The sequence below is a fragment of the Palaemon carinicauda genome, chromosome 14 (assembly GCF_036898095.1).
Source record: "Palaemon carinicauda isolate YSFRI2023 chromosome 14, ASM3689809v2, whole genome shotgun sequence".
Taxonomy (NCBI): domain Eukaryota; kingdom Metazoa; phylum Arthropoda; class Malacostraca; order Decapoda; family Palaemonidae; genus Palaemon; species Palaemon carinicauda.
In genome coordinates this window covers 11,819,896-11,834,518 of record NC_090738.1, presented here as the reverse complement: position 1 = coordinate 11,834,518, position 14,623 = coordinate 11,819,896, and the positions used below count along the sequence as shown (strand labels likewise).

Below are 14,623 nucleotides of genomic sequence, written 5' to 3'. Positions count from 1 at the left end.
CAAGATATCTCTACGTTCTGAGGCTGGTCTAATGAGATCCCCCATGCTCTGAGGCTGGCCTAATGAGATCCCCCACACTCTTGAGACCAGATGACATGGGACCTTCCTAATCGCCCGTGTGTTTAAATCAAAGGAGGTGATCATTTCTCACGGGAAGAGGTGTGGCCACTTCCTGCTCCTTCTGGTATCAAGCATGCTTGCCTTAGGTGGAGCAAAGGGCACTCCCCTTTTCCATTATCTAAGTCTGGCCACTTCCTATTCCTTCGGTATCAAGTATGCTCATGGGAGGTGGAGCAAAAGGCACTCCCCTTTTCCACTATCTAAGTCTGGCCACTTCCTGCTCCTTCTGGTATCAAGAATGCTCACGGAAGGTGGAGCAAAGGGCATTCCCCTTTTCCACTGTCTAAGTCTGGCCACTTCCCGCTCCTTCTGGTATCAAGCATGCTCACAGGAGGTGGAGCAAAAGGCATTCCTCTTTTCCACTATCTAAGTCTGGCCACTTCCTGCTCCTTCTGGTATCAAGCATGCTCACGAGAGGTGGAGCAAAGGGCACTCCCCTTTTCCATTATCTAAGTCTGGCCACTTCCTGTTCCTTCGGTATCAAGTATACTCATGGGAGGTAGAGCAAAGGTCACTCCCCTTTTCCACTATCTAAGTCTGGCCACTTCTTGCTCCTTCTGGTATCAAGCATGTTCGCGGGAGGTGGAGCAAAGGTCATTCCCCTTTTCCACTATCTAAGTCTGGCCACTTCCTGCTCCTTCTGGTATCAAGCATGCTCACAGGAGGTGGAGCAAAGGGCATTCTTCTTTTCCACTATCTAAGTCTGGCCACTTCGCACTCCTTCTGGGGTCAAGCATGCTCACGAGAGGTGGAGCAAAGGGCACTCCCCTTTTCCATTATCTAAGTCTGGCCACTTCCTGTTCCTTCTGGTATCAAGTACAGTATGCTCATGGGAGGTAGAGCAAAGGCCACTCCCCTTTTCCACTATCTAAGTCTGGTCACTTCTTGCGCTCCTGGTATCAAGCATGTTCACGGGAGGCGGAGCAAAGGTCATTCCCCTTTTCCACTATCTAAGTCTGGCCACTTCACGCTCCATCTGGTATCAAGTATGCTTACGGGAGGTGGAGCAAAGGGCATTCCCCTTTTCCACTATCTAAGTCTGGCCACTTCCCGCTCCATCTGGTATCAAGCATGCTCACGGGAGGTGGGGCAAAGGGCATTCCCCTTTTCCACTATCTAAGTCTGGCCACTTCCCGCTCCATCTGGTATCAAGCATGCTCACGGGAGGTGGAGTAAAGGGCACTCCTCTTTTCCACTATATAAGTCTGGCCACTTCCTGCTCCTTCTGGTATCAAGCATGCTCACAGGAGGTGGAGCAAAGGGCACTCCTCTTTTCCACTATTTAAGTCTGGCCACTCCCTGCTCCTTCTGGTATCAAGCATGCTCACAGCAGATGAAGCAAAGGGCACTCCCTGTTCCACTATCTAAATTTGGCCACTTCTTGCTCCCTCTGGTATCAAGCATTCTCACGGGAGGGGGAGCAAAAGGTACTACCCTTTTCCACTATCTTGAATGGCTGATAAAGGAAACAAAAGCGTTTGCCCTCACCTTCCCCTGTCATTGCACCTGTTTCTTTATCTTCTTCCTCAACAGATGCCAAGCCTTTGGATGGGATGCCTGCTGTCCTGAAAACAAAAAACATGTAGTCATTAAAACACAAGACAACCAATTGGGCTGAGTCTCACGAGACAATGATTGAATTCCTCTGCATAGTTTTGTGGTAGGAACAGTGCTGTACCAAGTGATCTTGGTACTTTTATGACCTTTACTCATGGCAAGAAGTTTCATATGAGAGAACTTTTTCTTTGCTGCATACTTGTGTTCACACACCTCTCACTGTTCCATCTCGTAGGAGATCGAACACATGCATGCTCCTGCAGAAGGGTAGGCACTGCCCTCATCCCTTTCCCTTTTTGGTGAGTTCTAGAGACATCAACCCAGCAGAAAAAGCATACGATAAACAAGCATCATGAACGTAGTATCTTTAGCCGACTGTCTCATTCCAGATGACCGATCCCACATGATTAGCACGTAAACAATGTTCATGAACCCGGCCTTCCATATTGCCACCAGTCTCCTCAGTGTGACCAGTCACTAGGTCTTCTACACAGTTGTCGGACACCTTATAATATGATCTCTCATGCTTGTCCTTCAGTAACTTTCGGGGTACAGAACTTCTGGCATCAGCTTTGTTCCAGTTTTTTAGTCTACAATATCGTTGAAATAGAAACCTATGGTTATTATTGTCGCTTGTATAGGCTATAAGATAGTCCCATCACGAGCTTCAAGGTTTTCTTATCATCATCCATTTGTGTTTCGTCTTTACGAGAATGTTCCAATTATGCTTTCTCCCCATAGAATAGGATTCCTTGCACTTGTTCTCTGCAAACATCGTTTCCTACGGGATTCACCTTGATGGGGAATCACGAGATTGGAAATCATGCGATTGGGAACCACATGGTTGGAACTTTGGTTTTTTTTCTTCAGGTGAGCGTTACTTTCGAGTCATCAGGAAACTATTGTAGTATACCTCTCACCTATTATCTATTCCTTCCCAGCACTCCTAATCCAGAGGTCTTTCTTTACTCAAAATTTCTAATGCACCAAGACTGTTCCACAACATAGATCTTCCCGTGCTCCAGGACATATGATCTTCTCATGCTCTGAGATTTTACCTAACACCAAGCTCTTGTATCTCATTTGCTCAGTGGAGATTGGAACAGGTGACTTTTCAGTTCCAATCTCAGCACTCATGCAAGCTCCAAGATACCACACCATGCTCACGCTGATGTGGGTAGGGAGCCTCACCAACCAAGGACAGACACTCGTGTGATGCAGCTATGTACAGTATAGTGATATGCTCTCCTTTTTGTTCTCCAAAGGTCAAGGCATTTAGTGCCCCACAGCCTTAGAGTACATCAGAGCCAAAAGTAGTTCTGTCAGCATAAAGATCATCCAACACTCATTCATCCCTTTACCCTCTACCAGGGATCACCCTTTTTCCTTCCTGGATCGATTGGCGAATGTATTTTGGGGAGAAAGGATTCATCGAAGAATGTCGAGAGAATCATCAACCCTACGGTACCCAACTTAGTCTGTTACCTATGGTGGCAGAGATCTTTATGAATTAGTCCACGATTACCAAGGTTTTTTCATTTATTCATGAGTTGTCAATGAGACTTTTTCGTTAAAAGAGAGGCTAGTTCCTCATAGGCAGCTCCCAGTAGTTGCTACAGTAGTTTCTGATGCATTACTGGTCAGCAACCAACATTCACTTTGCTTTCTTGTTTTGTTGGGGAAGGAATATGGGACAATCCTCATCGTGGGAGCTCCTCTCCTCCAGGAAATCTGCTGTCTTCAGACTTATCTTGAGAGGGATGAAGCATCCACCTAACCATCCTATCCCCCTTGGGGATGTGGTCCATGGAAGAAACTCGCCGGCTTTTCCACCAACTGGTAACACATGCAGCATGGCTACTTTGCAAGCTTTCTAAAGGTGTTTTGTAAAATACTCGATAATGTTGATGAACAGCAATGCTAATGTTCATGACTTTATCAACAAAGGGACTTGTTTCATTTCAGACCCTTAACAAGCAAGTGCACCCTTGGGAAGTTGACAACATGGTAGAGCTGTTTGCAAGGCTCATCCAAGCAGGAGGACTGTTTGAGTAAACACATTTAGTCAACGGGGACTGTATAAATGTCAATTGTGATCCAAAAATCATTAAATGGTAGAAATGCTTCTTGCTTTAGATTTTCTCCATCATTCGATCAGCAAGAAACTTCCAGTATTCTGCTCCCCATTTCAAGTCCGTCGACAGCTTTTGGAGACACCCTCCTACGTCTAGACGCTTGCTTCCTCACTTCTGTGCGTTTTCCAGTATCGGCAATTACTCAACAGTCAGTTGATGTCATTGATGGTCAGTATGATCTTGATCACTCCCAAGCACCTACTTGGTGAATGGGTAAACTCCAAAATCTTCACAGTGAAGAATATTTTTCAGCCATTATTTAAAGATTTCAACTAGGTCTTTATTCTGGACTCTGAAAGAATCGACAAGTCTCATTAAGAACTCTTAGGAAGCTCAAGCCACATGGAATGTTTTGTGAGTTTGCAAGTCTAAAGCAATTGCTCTCAAACCCTTGGGACAGGCTGCAGATAGGGCTTCAACCCTTTAGACTGTGTACTACTAGCCTACCCCTGATGAAGAAGGTAGGAAACCACACAACATTGAAAGATAGAAAATCTCCATCACCTTGGTTCTGGCATTTGTGGCCAGGACCTAGAACACAGCCATTTAGGATTTCAAGTCCTTGTTTATCACTTCCCTACAAGAAGTGACTAGCAGGGATGATAATGACTTGCCTTCTTAATCTAGGAAGACACTACATCTCCTCCTAGCAGGAATAAGAGAAGTGATCCCAGAGTACTTTTTCATTTTCATTTTGTGGGACAACCGGACGTACTTCTCCTGAAGGCAAGGAGACGACAGGACTGCCCTAGATTCAAGTGGACAAGTCAGGCAGGTCAAACCTATCTCATACTTCAGGAAAAACCTATTAGGGATGCAGTTCTTGAAGACAATTAGTTTGGTAACAACAGAACCTTCTATCTCCATTACTTAAGGAATTATACCTACAAGTCCACATATACCTGTATCCTTGGCCCAGTGGTAATTGCACAACAGATTATCACTTCATGCAAATTATGGGGTATGAAGTTGAATCCTAACAAAACTCAAAGTATAATTGTAAGTAGGTCAAGGACAATGGCTCCTCAACATCCAGATCTCAGCATTGATAATATTTCTTTAATTGTATGGCTCTTAAAATTTTAGGTGTGATTCTCAACAGAAAATTTACCTTTGAGGGAACACATTATGTCTGTGTCTTCTTCAATTGCACAAAATATTGGCTTATTGAGGAAGTCTTTTAAGATTTTTGGTGATCAATCTAGTCTGAAGAAGTGTTTTAATTCTTTCATTCTACCTTGTTTCCAGTATTGTTTTCCTGTCTGGTCTTCAGTTGCTGATTCTCATCTTAATTTTTTGGGACAGGGAACTTGCAGTCTATCAAATTTCTTATTTCTGATCTAGATATTAATCTCTGGCACCGTCATTCAATTGGTTTGTTATGCCTGTTGCATTAGATTTTTCATAATTCTGATCATCCTTTACATTCAGATCTTCCTGGACAGTTCTATCCTGTTTGTAATACTAGGCATGCTGTTAATTCTAATAGTCAGGCCTTCATCATAAGGGTCAATACTACACAGTACTGTACTGTATTTTAGAAGTTTTATTCCAGCTGTGACCAAGTTGTGGAATGATCTTCCTAATTGGGTAGTTGAATCAGTAGAACTTCAAAATTTCAAAGTTGCAGGAAATATTTTTATGTTGAACAGGCTGACATAAGTCTTTTTATAGTTTATATATACAGTAACATATCTGTTTTGATATTACTGTTTTTAAAATATTTTATTGTTAATTTTTTCTCATCGTTTATTTATTTCTTTATTTCCTTTCCTCTCTTGGCTATATTTTCCTGTTGCAGCCCTTGGGCTTATAGCATCTTGCTTCTCTAACTAGAGTTGTAGCTTTGCTAATAATAATAATAATAATAATAATAATAATAATAATAATGATAATAATAATGATAATGATATGGAAGCATACCCACAGATCCGAGGATCTGTATCCTTGGCCCAGTTGTAGTTGCTCAAGAGATTATGTAGCAAACTCAGTTCCTTTACAGACAAAATATGTGACGTCTACGGTAGCGGTTACAATGCAGATTTAGAATAAGAGGTACGATTGACTGGACCGTTTAGCTTTTTTTTTCCCCCTTTTGGGGGTTTAGCAGTCGCTCCATTATTTTCTGGATTGAACGCTAGGTGCAGGTAACCCGTATGCTCAAGCCAGTTTTCTTAACAAATAAGTTTTATTTAGGTGTACAGTATCTTCATCATAAGGCTCAATACTACACAGTATTCTAGAAGTTTTATTCTAGCTGTTACCATGCTGTGCAATGATCTTCCCAGTCAGGCAGTTGAACTGGTGGAACTTCAGAAGATTGTACTTGCAGTGGAGGTTTTTATGTTGAACACCCTGATATAAGTCTCTCTTCATAGCTTTTTTACAACACATCTTTTTATTCATTGTTAGTGATCTTAAGATATTTAATATTCATTATTTGTTACTTCTCATATACTTTAGTTTATTTATTTCCTCGTCTCACTGGGCTATTTTTCCCTGTTGGAGTCCTAGTGCTCATAGCATCCTGCTTTTCCAACTAAGATTGTAGCTTAGCTAGTAATGATAGTAATATTCCTCTCAGACAAGGAGAACGATGCTTTCGTATATGCAAACCCATTTTTCCTAAATGACCATATATTCGGACAACATATCCTCTGCATTTGCTCCTGCGCAAGACCAAAGATTTCCCGGGAAACTAAACCAGCCAGTTTGGCTATAAGAAACTTCCTCCCTCCTAAGGATAAGCTTCCTGTTAAAGGACAAAGGTTTGTATTTGTTTAGGAACAAATCACAATTTTTAAAAGTATTTTGTATCCTGTCTATACAAACCTAAGTCATTTAAGTTACATTTCATGCCTCATCCACCCTGCAAGTTCAAGGTTAAGGTCAAAGTGGCAGTTCAGTGGTCTGTCAGATGTGCCAATCTTACCCGCCACCCTCCTCCCACCTATCTTTCTTTTGAAAGAATCTTAGCAACAGCTCAATGGCATATCAAATAGGTATGCCTTTTTGCAAGTGAATAATTTGATGGTGGGTTTGTATTTAGGAACACAATCTGGAGACAACTTAATACGAACTATGTTTGGAAGTGGTTATTTACTATGGTACTGTGCAAGACTTTTGAGGTCAGTTTTAGGTTCTTGGTAAATTTGTTCTCTTTTTTTACTTTTTTCCCTTCCTTCACTGACCCACTTCCATCAGAGAAGTTTCATGGAAGTAAACATCTTTATAATAAGATTTACTATTTTTATACTTTACTGATATTGATATACAGTACTGTACATGTCCAGATCCTCCTCACTAACTAGTGTTGTCAAAGATGATAGGAAATAAATTTATACTTTGGGTCTGAAAAGATAAAACATGTACACAGTACCCAAGCTGAAGATATTGCCATCAACCACTAGATTGTCTGAATATTGTACTAGAGGGCCAGGCTTATTGAAAAGGTAGAAAGCAAGAAGTTTTTATTAGATTTATGATAAACATCAGTATAAACCAGGCTCGAGAGAGAAGCACTTTGAAAATTAAGTGAACGTAGAATTAGTAAATTCTGCCATTCAAATTCCAGTTTTAGGTTTATGAAATAAATGCTGCTAAAAAAATTTCTAATTAATATGCATTATAGTATATTTGTAAGCATTTCTTATTTAGTTGGTTAGAAACTTTTTATTCAAGATCTTCCATGTTGAGAGCTTTTGCTGGGTAATTAGATAAAGATATTCATTGCAGTAATGGAATAAGAAATTGAAATTCATCAGTATGCATTTCTTGTTTTCATTTCCAGCTGATGATACAGAAATTACTTTTGACCCAGAGGAAATCATCACCAACATTGATCAAATAGACGCGGGTTGGTGGCAAGGAGTCGGGCCTGACGGGACTTTCGGCCTTTTTCCAGCCAATTACGTCGAACTTATAAATCACTCTGGTGTCTGAATGGTGACAGTTATGCATTTATAGCCAAATGATTCTTTTGTCATTTTAAGTTTTAACTATACTGCACTGACTGACTGACTGACACTTTAATTTCTCCTGTCTGGAACGGTTAGCAATGGAAAAAGGGGTAAGACTGCTTTATTTAAATGGAAATTGTGTTTAACCATGTAACTTGTATGCTGCTCCAGAGCATTTTGGCCTTTCGTGATTACTCTGTTTAAGTGATTTGTTGTAAAGTTTGGGAATTTTTGGCATAACATGGCACTTAGTTTCTGTATCTAGAAACTATTTAGGAAAAGATAAGTTTAACAGGTTCTATTTAACTTTATTTATGAATAAATTTAAATCCTAGTACTGTACCAGTAATTCTTTCAGCTGGCAATTCACAGTACCAGTATATAATCTTTTGTATCTGTGAACTTTGGATATTGCAGTATTAAATTAAAATTTAAAATGAAAATTGGCTACATCTCATTTATTCCAGAGTTTATTAGAATTAATCCACTTATCCAATGGTAAACACTTGACTAATGGTGCTTTTTTATACTGAATAAAGGGATTGTATTTGTGATGTTTAGTATCTTACAATATTATTCTATATAATGAGCCATATTTGTAGCTAATTTATTGTAAGTACTGAACTTTTACACTAATATTTTGTAGTCTTTAGGACATTTATTCATGCATTTTTAAAAGAATTCTTGAATAAGATGACATGGAGTCACAGTTTACAGAAATGGAATAAATGCAGATGTCAGAATTTTATATAATGTATGGAGAGTTTGATAAAGGACATACATTACTCATTGCTTATATGATGGTAAAATTCAGTGGTGTCTGAATTTAAGTGTTACCTGTATATAAGTACAGGGTATGAAATTTTATTACTTTAGAAATCAAATCAAAGGAAAAGAAAGAAATCAAAGTGTAGGGATACTGTTAGTGGCTGCATATCAGGGATTTCTGAATATGAAATTAGTTATGTTTACAAATTTTCATTGAATAGAAAACAGCTTTATGTTTATACAATTTCCTATAGTATCTTACACTTCCCACTCAACATATACCCTGGTAGGAGCTGATGATGATGATTGTTTATAACAGGAATTTGCATTTATGGAACTGTAATTTGTATCTATTAGAGATAACTACCTTGGGCTTTAGGTCAAAGTATTTATCCCTTTTCTGTAGGTTAAAGTTTCCAAGATGGAGTGGTTGTATATTACGAAATAACTCAATTTCAGTGATGCAGTCAGTAAATACTAAATGAATGTAACATGAAAAAATTTAAATGGGACAAGAAGAATTTTAGGCTGGAGTTTCCTCAGAACCCTAAACTGTGATGAAATTATTCTTGTTATTGTACTGTAATTGTTGTTACAAACCGAGGTGCAACTATTGTTTGGAAAGCTCAATCCTATCCTTTAAGTCTTTAGGCCACAATGTGGAAAACAGCTCGGAAGAAAATGAAAAATTGTGAGGTAGAGAATAAATTATATACCAACATAGCAGAGAAATGCAATTACAAAGTGAAATTGGTGAAAAAATTATGAAACAAGATTTGTGAATCTGATTAACAAAAAGGCATTTGCTCCAAGTTTCTATTTACAAAGTCCAACTGATTTTGGAATGTGATTAGGAAGATAATTCCACAATAAGGTCACAGAAAGAATAAAACCAAAATTAAGTTTCACTTTACAATTCTCATGTTGAATACTCATTTTACCTTGTAATATATAATGTACTGTAAAATGCTGAAACAGGGAATCCAATACAACATTAAGTACCAAAGAAATATATTCCTCTTTGCTCTGAGTCCAGTATTTCAACATGCAAAGCCATTGACTCAGTGTGGATAAGGGAGACCAAGGTGTTCAGGCTCTATTGAACCTGTCACAGTACCTCCAATGCTGAAATTTATCTGGCAATCAATAACACATCATTACCGAGGACCAATACTAATACTGGAGATATAATATTGTCTGAGCACTGTTAATTGCAAAGTGTCTACATCTTCTGTTAAGTAACAGTAATTAAGTTCTGATTTAGTAATTAATTATTCTTATTGGTAGTGTTGACATAATAGAGGGGTTTATTTAACTTTTCAAGATCACGTTCGGTATTTATTTATTCTTTACAGATTCCCCTCTGTCCTCATACACCTGACAACACTGAGATTACCAAACAATTCTTCTTCACCCAAGGGGTTAACTACTGCACTTTAATTGTTGAGTCCTCTTGGTAAGGGTAGAAGAGACTCTTTAGCTATGGTAAGCAGCTCTTGTAGGAGATGGACACTCCAAAATCAAACTATTGTTCTCTAGTGTTGGGTAGTGCCATAGCCTCTGTACCATGGTCTTCCACTGTCTCATGGGTTAGAGCTCTCTTGCTTAGGGTACACTCGGGCACACTATTCTATCTAATTTCTCTTCTTGTTTTGTTAAAATTTTTATAGTTTATATAGAAAATATTTATTTTAATATTGTTACTGTTCTTAAAATATTTTATTTTTCCGTTTCCTTTCCTCACTGGGTTATTTTTCCCGTTGGGGCCCCTGGGCTTATAGCATTCTGCTTTTCCAACTAGAGTTGTAGCTTAGCAATTAATGATAATAATAAATGTTTATGTGAACAGTTTTGCCACAGTGCATGATGCCATGCACTCCAGATTTTCATACCAGTTTGGAGGCGTTTTAAATTTTTCCATCTTATTACCTCTTCAATTTTTATTAACTTTTCCCCACTTTCTCATTATCTATTAGCTTACCTAAATCTTAATCCCTTTTTAACGTTTATGCAACATATTCTATATGATACAATCCATCAGTGTAAGTGGTTGGTTACCCTCAAATCGCCACTCTTTGGTTTAGACTAAACAGTTCCTTCTTTACTAAACCAGATAGCTCTGTCACTCATTCTCCAAAGGAAAAGGCAACCAATTTGTTTGATGCATTTGACAGTAAGCTAAGTTAATGAGAAACACTCTTCCTCATTCCTGTTTAGAAAGACAACTGATTTCTTAGCTCCCAAGTTGTCTTATACCTTGCAAGTTAGCAAGATGTATTTTTTTTTTTTTTTGCACTTTCAAAACTTCAATAAAGGTATGCTGAAGGTAATCATTTGTTTCCTAATTTGTAGTTTAGTTTTTGTAAAGGCCTTGGATCATATGATGCCCTCCTTACAATTTCAGAAATCCCTTGATTGTGGTGAGGAAGTTCATATGATTGGCCTTGATTTTAGTGTTGTCTTAGACTGTTAATCATGAAGCACTTTTTTGCCAAACTTGAACTGATGGTAGTTGGTGAATCTTTTTTTAACACCATTACAGTATTGAATTTTTAGGTACGGTACAGTAATTAGCCCCTTGAGCAAAGAAGAAGTGTTTGATAATTTCAGTGTTGTTAGGTGTGTGTGGAAAAACGAGAATGTGTAAGGAATAGGCCAGACTATTAAGTGTATATGTAGGCAAAGAAAGAATGAGCTGTAACCAGTGATCCAATTCATTACTGCCTGGCCAGTCAAAGGATCCAATAACTATCTAGCGGTAGTATCTCGACGGATGGCTGGTGCCCTGGCCAACCTACTACCTTTTCTTGACCTTGGCCTTGACTTTTGACCCAATCACTCCCAAAATCTAATCAAATTGTCCTTGAATCATGGTCAATCATCCCACCAAATTTCATGAGATTCAGTCAAGTAGTTTTTGAGTTTTGCGAATCACAAACACACAGACAGACATGCAAACAAATAAATACACACCTATCAAATGGAAGTTAGTAAAAAAAAATTTTGTTGGGATTGCAAGTGATGTGTGGCAAGAAGTTTGTTGGAGGCAGCATGAGGAAGGGCAGTGAATGGTGGAATGAAGGAGTGAAGGTAAAAGTGGAAGAGAAAAAGAGGTCATTTGAAGAATGGCTGCAGAGTAATAGTGTAGAGAATTATAAAAGATATAGAGAAAAATGTGGAAGTAAAGCGCAAGGTAACTGAGGCAAAGAGGGCGGCTGACCTGAGGTGGGGTCAAGGATTGGGTCGTTCATATGAAGAGAATAAGAAGTTTTGGAAAGAAGTGAAGGCAGTAAGGAATGCTGGTTCGAGAATTGAAGAGACTGTGAAAGATGGAAATGGTAGGTTGTTAAAAGGAGAGGAGGCAAGAAAAAGGTGGGCGGAATATTTTTAAAGTTTACTGAATGTTGAGGATAATAGGGAGGCATATGAAATTGCTGTTGCAGATGTTGAAGTGTCTGTGATGGGAGATAAGAATGAGCGAGAGATTACAAGAGAGGAAGTGAGGAGAGCACTAGATGAAACAAGAGCAGGAGAAGTACCTGGTATGGATAGTGTGAGAGCTGAGATGTTGAAGGAAGGGGGTGTGACTCTACTGGAATGGTTGGTTAGATTGTTTAATATATGTTTTGTGTTGTCAATGGTACCAGTAAATTGGGTTTGTGCATGTATTGTACCACTATATAAGGGTAAGGGAGTTGTGCATGAGTGTTGCAATTCAAGAGGTATTAGTTTGTTAAGCGTAGTTGGAAAAGTGTATGGTAGAGTACTGATTAATAGGATCAAGGATAAAACAGAGAATGCAATCTTAGAAATACAGGGTGGTTTTAGAAGAGGTAGGGGTTGTATGAATCAGATTTTTACAGTAAGGCAGATATGCGAGAAATGTTTAGCAAAAGGTAAGGAGGTGTTTGTTGCGTTTATGGATCTGGAGAAGCGTATGATAGAGTTGATAGGGAAGCAATGTGGAATGTGATGAGATTATATGGAATTGGTGGAAGGTTGTTGCAAGCAGTGAAAAGCTTCTACAAAGGTAGTAAAGCATGTTAGGATAGGAAATGAATGTCATCATGGTTGTTTAACTTGTATATTGATGGAGTGGCGAGAGAGGTGAATTCTCAAGTGCTTGGACAAGGATTGAAACTGGCAGATGAGAATGATCATGAATGGAAAGTAAATCAGTTGCTGTTTGCGGATGATAATGTACTGGTTACAGACTCGGAAGAGAAGCTTGGCCGATTAGTGACAGAATTTGGAAGGGTATGTGTTGCAGCAAATGGTGGAGTGGAAGCAGATGTATGTCAGAGAGTGAATGAAGGATACAAAGTGTTGGGGGCAGTGAAGGGATTGGTGAAGAATAGAGGGTTGGGCTTGAATGTAAAGAGAATTCTGTATGAGAAAGGGATTGTACCAACTGTGATTTATGGATGGGAGTTGTGGAGAATGAAAGTGACGGAGAGACAGAAATTGAATGTGTCTGAGATGAAGTGTCTGATGAGTATGGCTGGTGTATCTCAAGTAGATAGGGTTAGGAACAAAGTAGTGAGGGTGAGAACGGGTGTAATAAGTGAGGTAGCAGCTAGAGTTGATATGAATGTGTTGAGGTGGTTTGGCCATGTTGAGAAAATGGAAAATGGCTGTCTGCTAAAGCAGGAGATTGAATGCAAGAGTTGATGGGAGAAGTACAAGAGGAAGGCCAAGGTTTGGGTGGATGGATGGAGTGAAGAAAGCTCTGGGTGATAGGAGGATAGATGTGAGAGACAAGAGAGCGTGCTAGAAATAGGAATGAATGGCGAGTGATTGTGACGCAGTTTCGGTAGGCCCTGCTGCTTCCTTGGATGACCGTGGAGGTAGCAGCAGTAGGGGATTCAGCATTATGAAGCTTCATCTGTGGTGGATAATGGGGGAGGGTGGGCTGTGGCACCCTAGCAGTACCAGCCGAACTCGGTTGAGTCCCTTGTCAGGCTGGGAGTAACATAGAGAGGAAAGGTCCCCTTTTTTTCATTTATTTGATGTCGTCTATCCCCCAAAATTGGGGAAAGTGCCCTGGTATGTGTATGTATGTATCAAATGAACACACGTCTATCACAACATAATCTGGCAAAGGTAATTATGGATGAATGGAGAGTTGCTTGAGGAGGTGGATCAGTTTAAGTACTTGGGGTCTGTTGTTGCAGCAAATGATGGAGTGGAAGCAGATGTACATCAGAGAGTGAATGAAGGATGCAAAGTGGGGGAAGTCCCTTGGTATGTGTATGTATGTATCAAATAAATACACGTCTATCAAAACATTATCTGGCAAAGGTAATTATGGGGTGTGAAGTTGAACCCTAACAAAACTCAAAGTACGATTGTAAGTAGCCTGAGGACATTTGTTCATAAACATTTAGATCTTTGCATTAACAATGTCACTTTTAACTACTGTATATACAGCTGTAATTTGAAATTTTATGTGCAATTTTTAATTGCAAATTTACTTTTGAGAAGCACATTCTGTTTGTTTCTCCTTCAGTTGCACAAAATATTGGCTTATTGGGAAAGTCTTGTTATCATGTCTGGTCTTCAGTTGCTGCCTTTCCTCTTAATTTGTTGATTAGAAACTTGCAGTCAATTAAATTCTTTATTCTTAATCTTGATATTAATATTACACTATCGCTTTCTTCATGCATTTTACAGAAGATTTTGTATAACAGATCATACATTACATTTATATCTTCCCAGATTATACCATCTTATACGTAAGATTAGGTATGCAGTTAATTATAACAGTTGGGCCTTCTCTTTCATAAGGCACAGTACTACACAGTTGAAGATTTATTTCTGCTTTATAGGATATTTTTCAGGATAAATGAAGGAACACCATTCAGCAAGCTTTGGATCATTTCCTAGCTGGAATTGTTAAAAAAAGAAAGCCTATTGAATCATTACCTGATCTGGTCGCTGAAGAACCACAGACATTGACCTCAAGTTTAACACACACAAAAATAAACCACATTATAACTACACTTACAACTTCTTTGTCATTAACCATGTCATCATCCTCCTTAACAACTAATTTCTCACTTCCAACTCCACCTTCTTATGTGT

General features: G+C 39.0%; 1 protein-coding gene across 1 annotated transcript in view; it reads left to right on the top strand.

The window, feature by feature from the left end:
• LOC137652681 (drebrin-like protein) overlaps positions 1 to 8,214 on the top strand; it is a 97,265-nt gene extending 89,051 nt beyond the window's left edge. The window contains exon 6 of the mRNA XM_068386085.1: positions 7,603 to 8,214. Within this exon, the coding sequence (XP_068242186.1) occupies positions 7,603 to 7,754 (152 nt within the window). The 3' untranslated portion in view covers positions 7,755 to 8,214. The remainder of the gene's footprint in view (positions 1 to 7,602) is intronic.
• Positions 8,215 to 14,623: the final 6,409 nt, after the last annotated feature.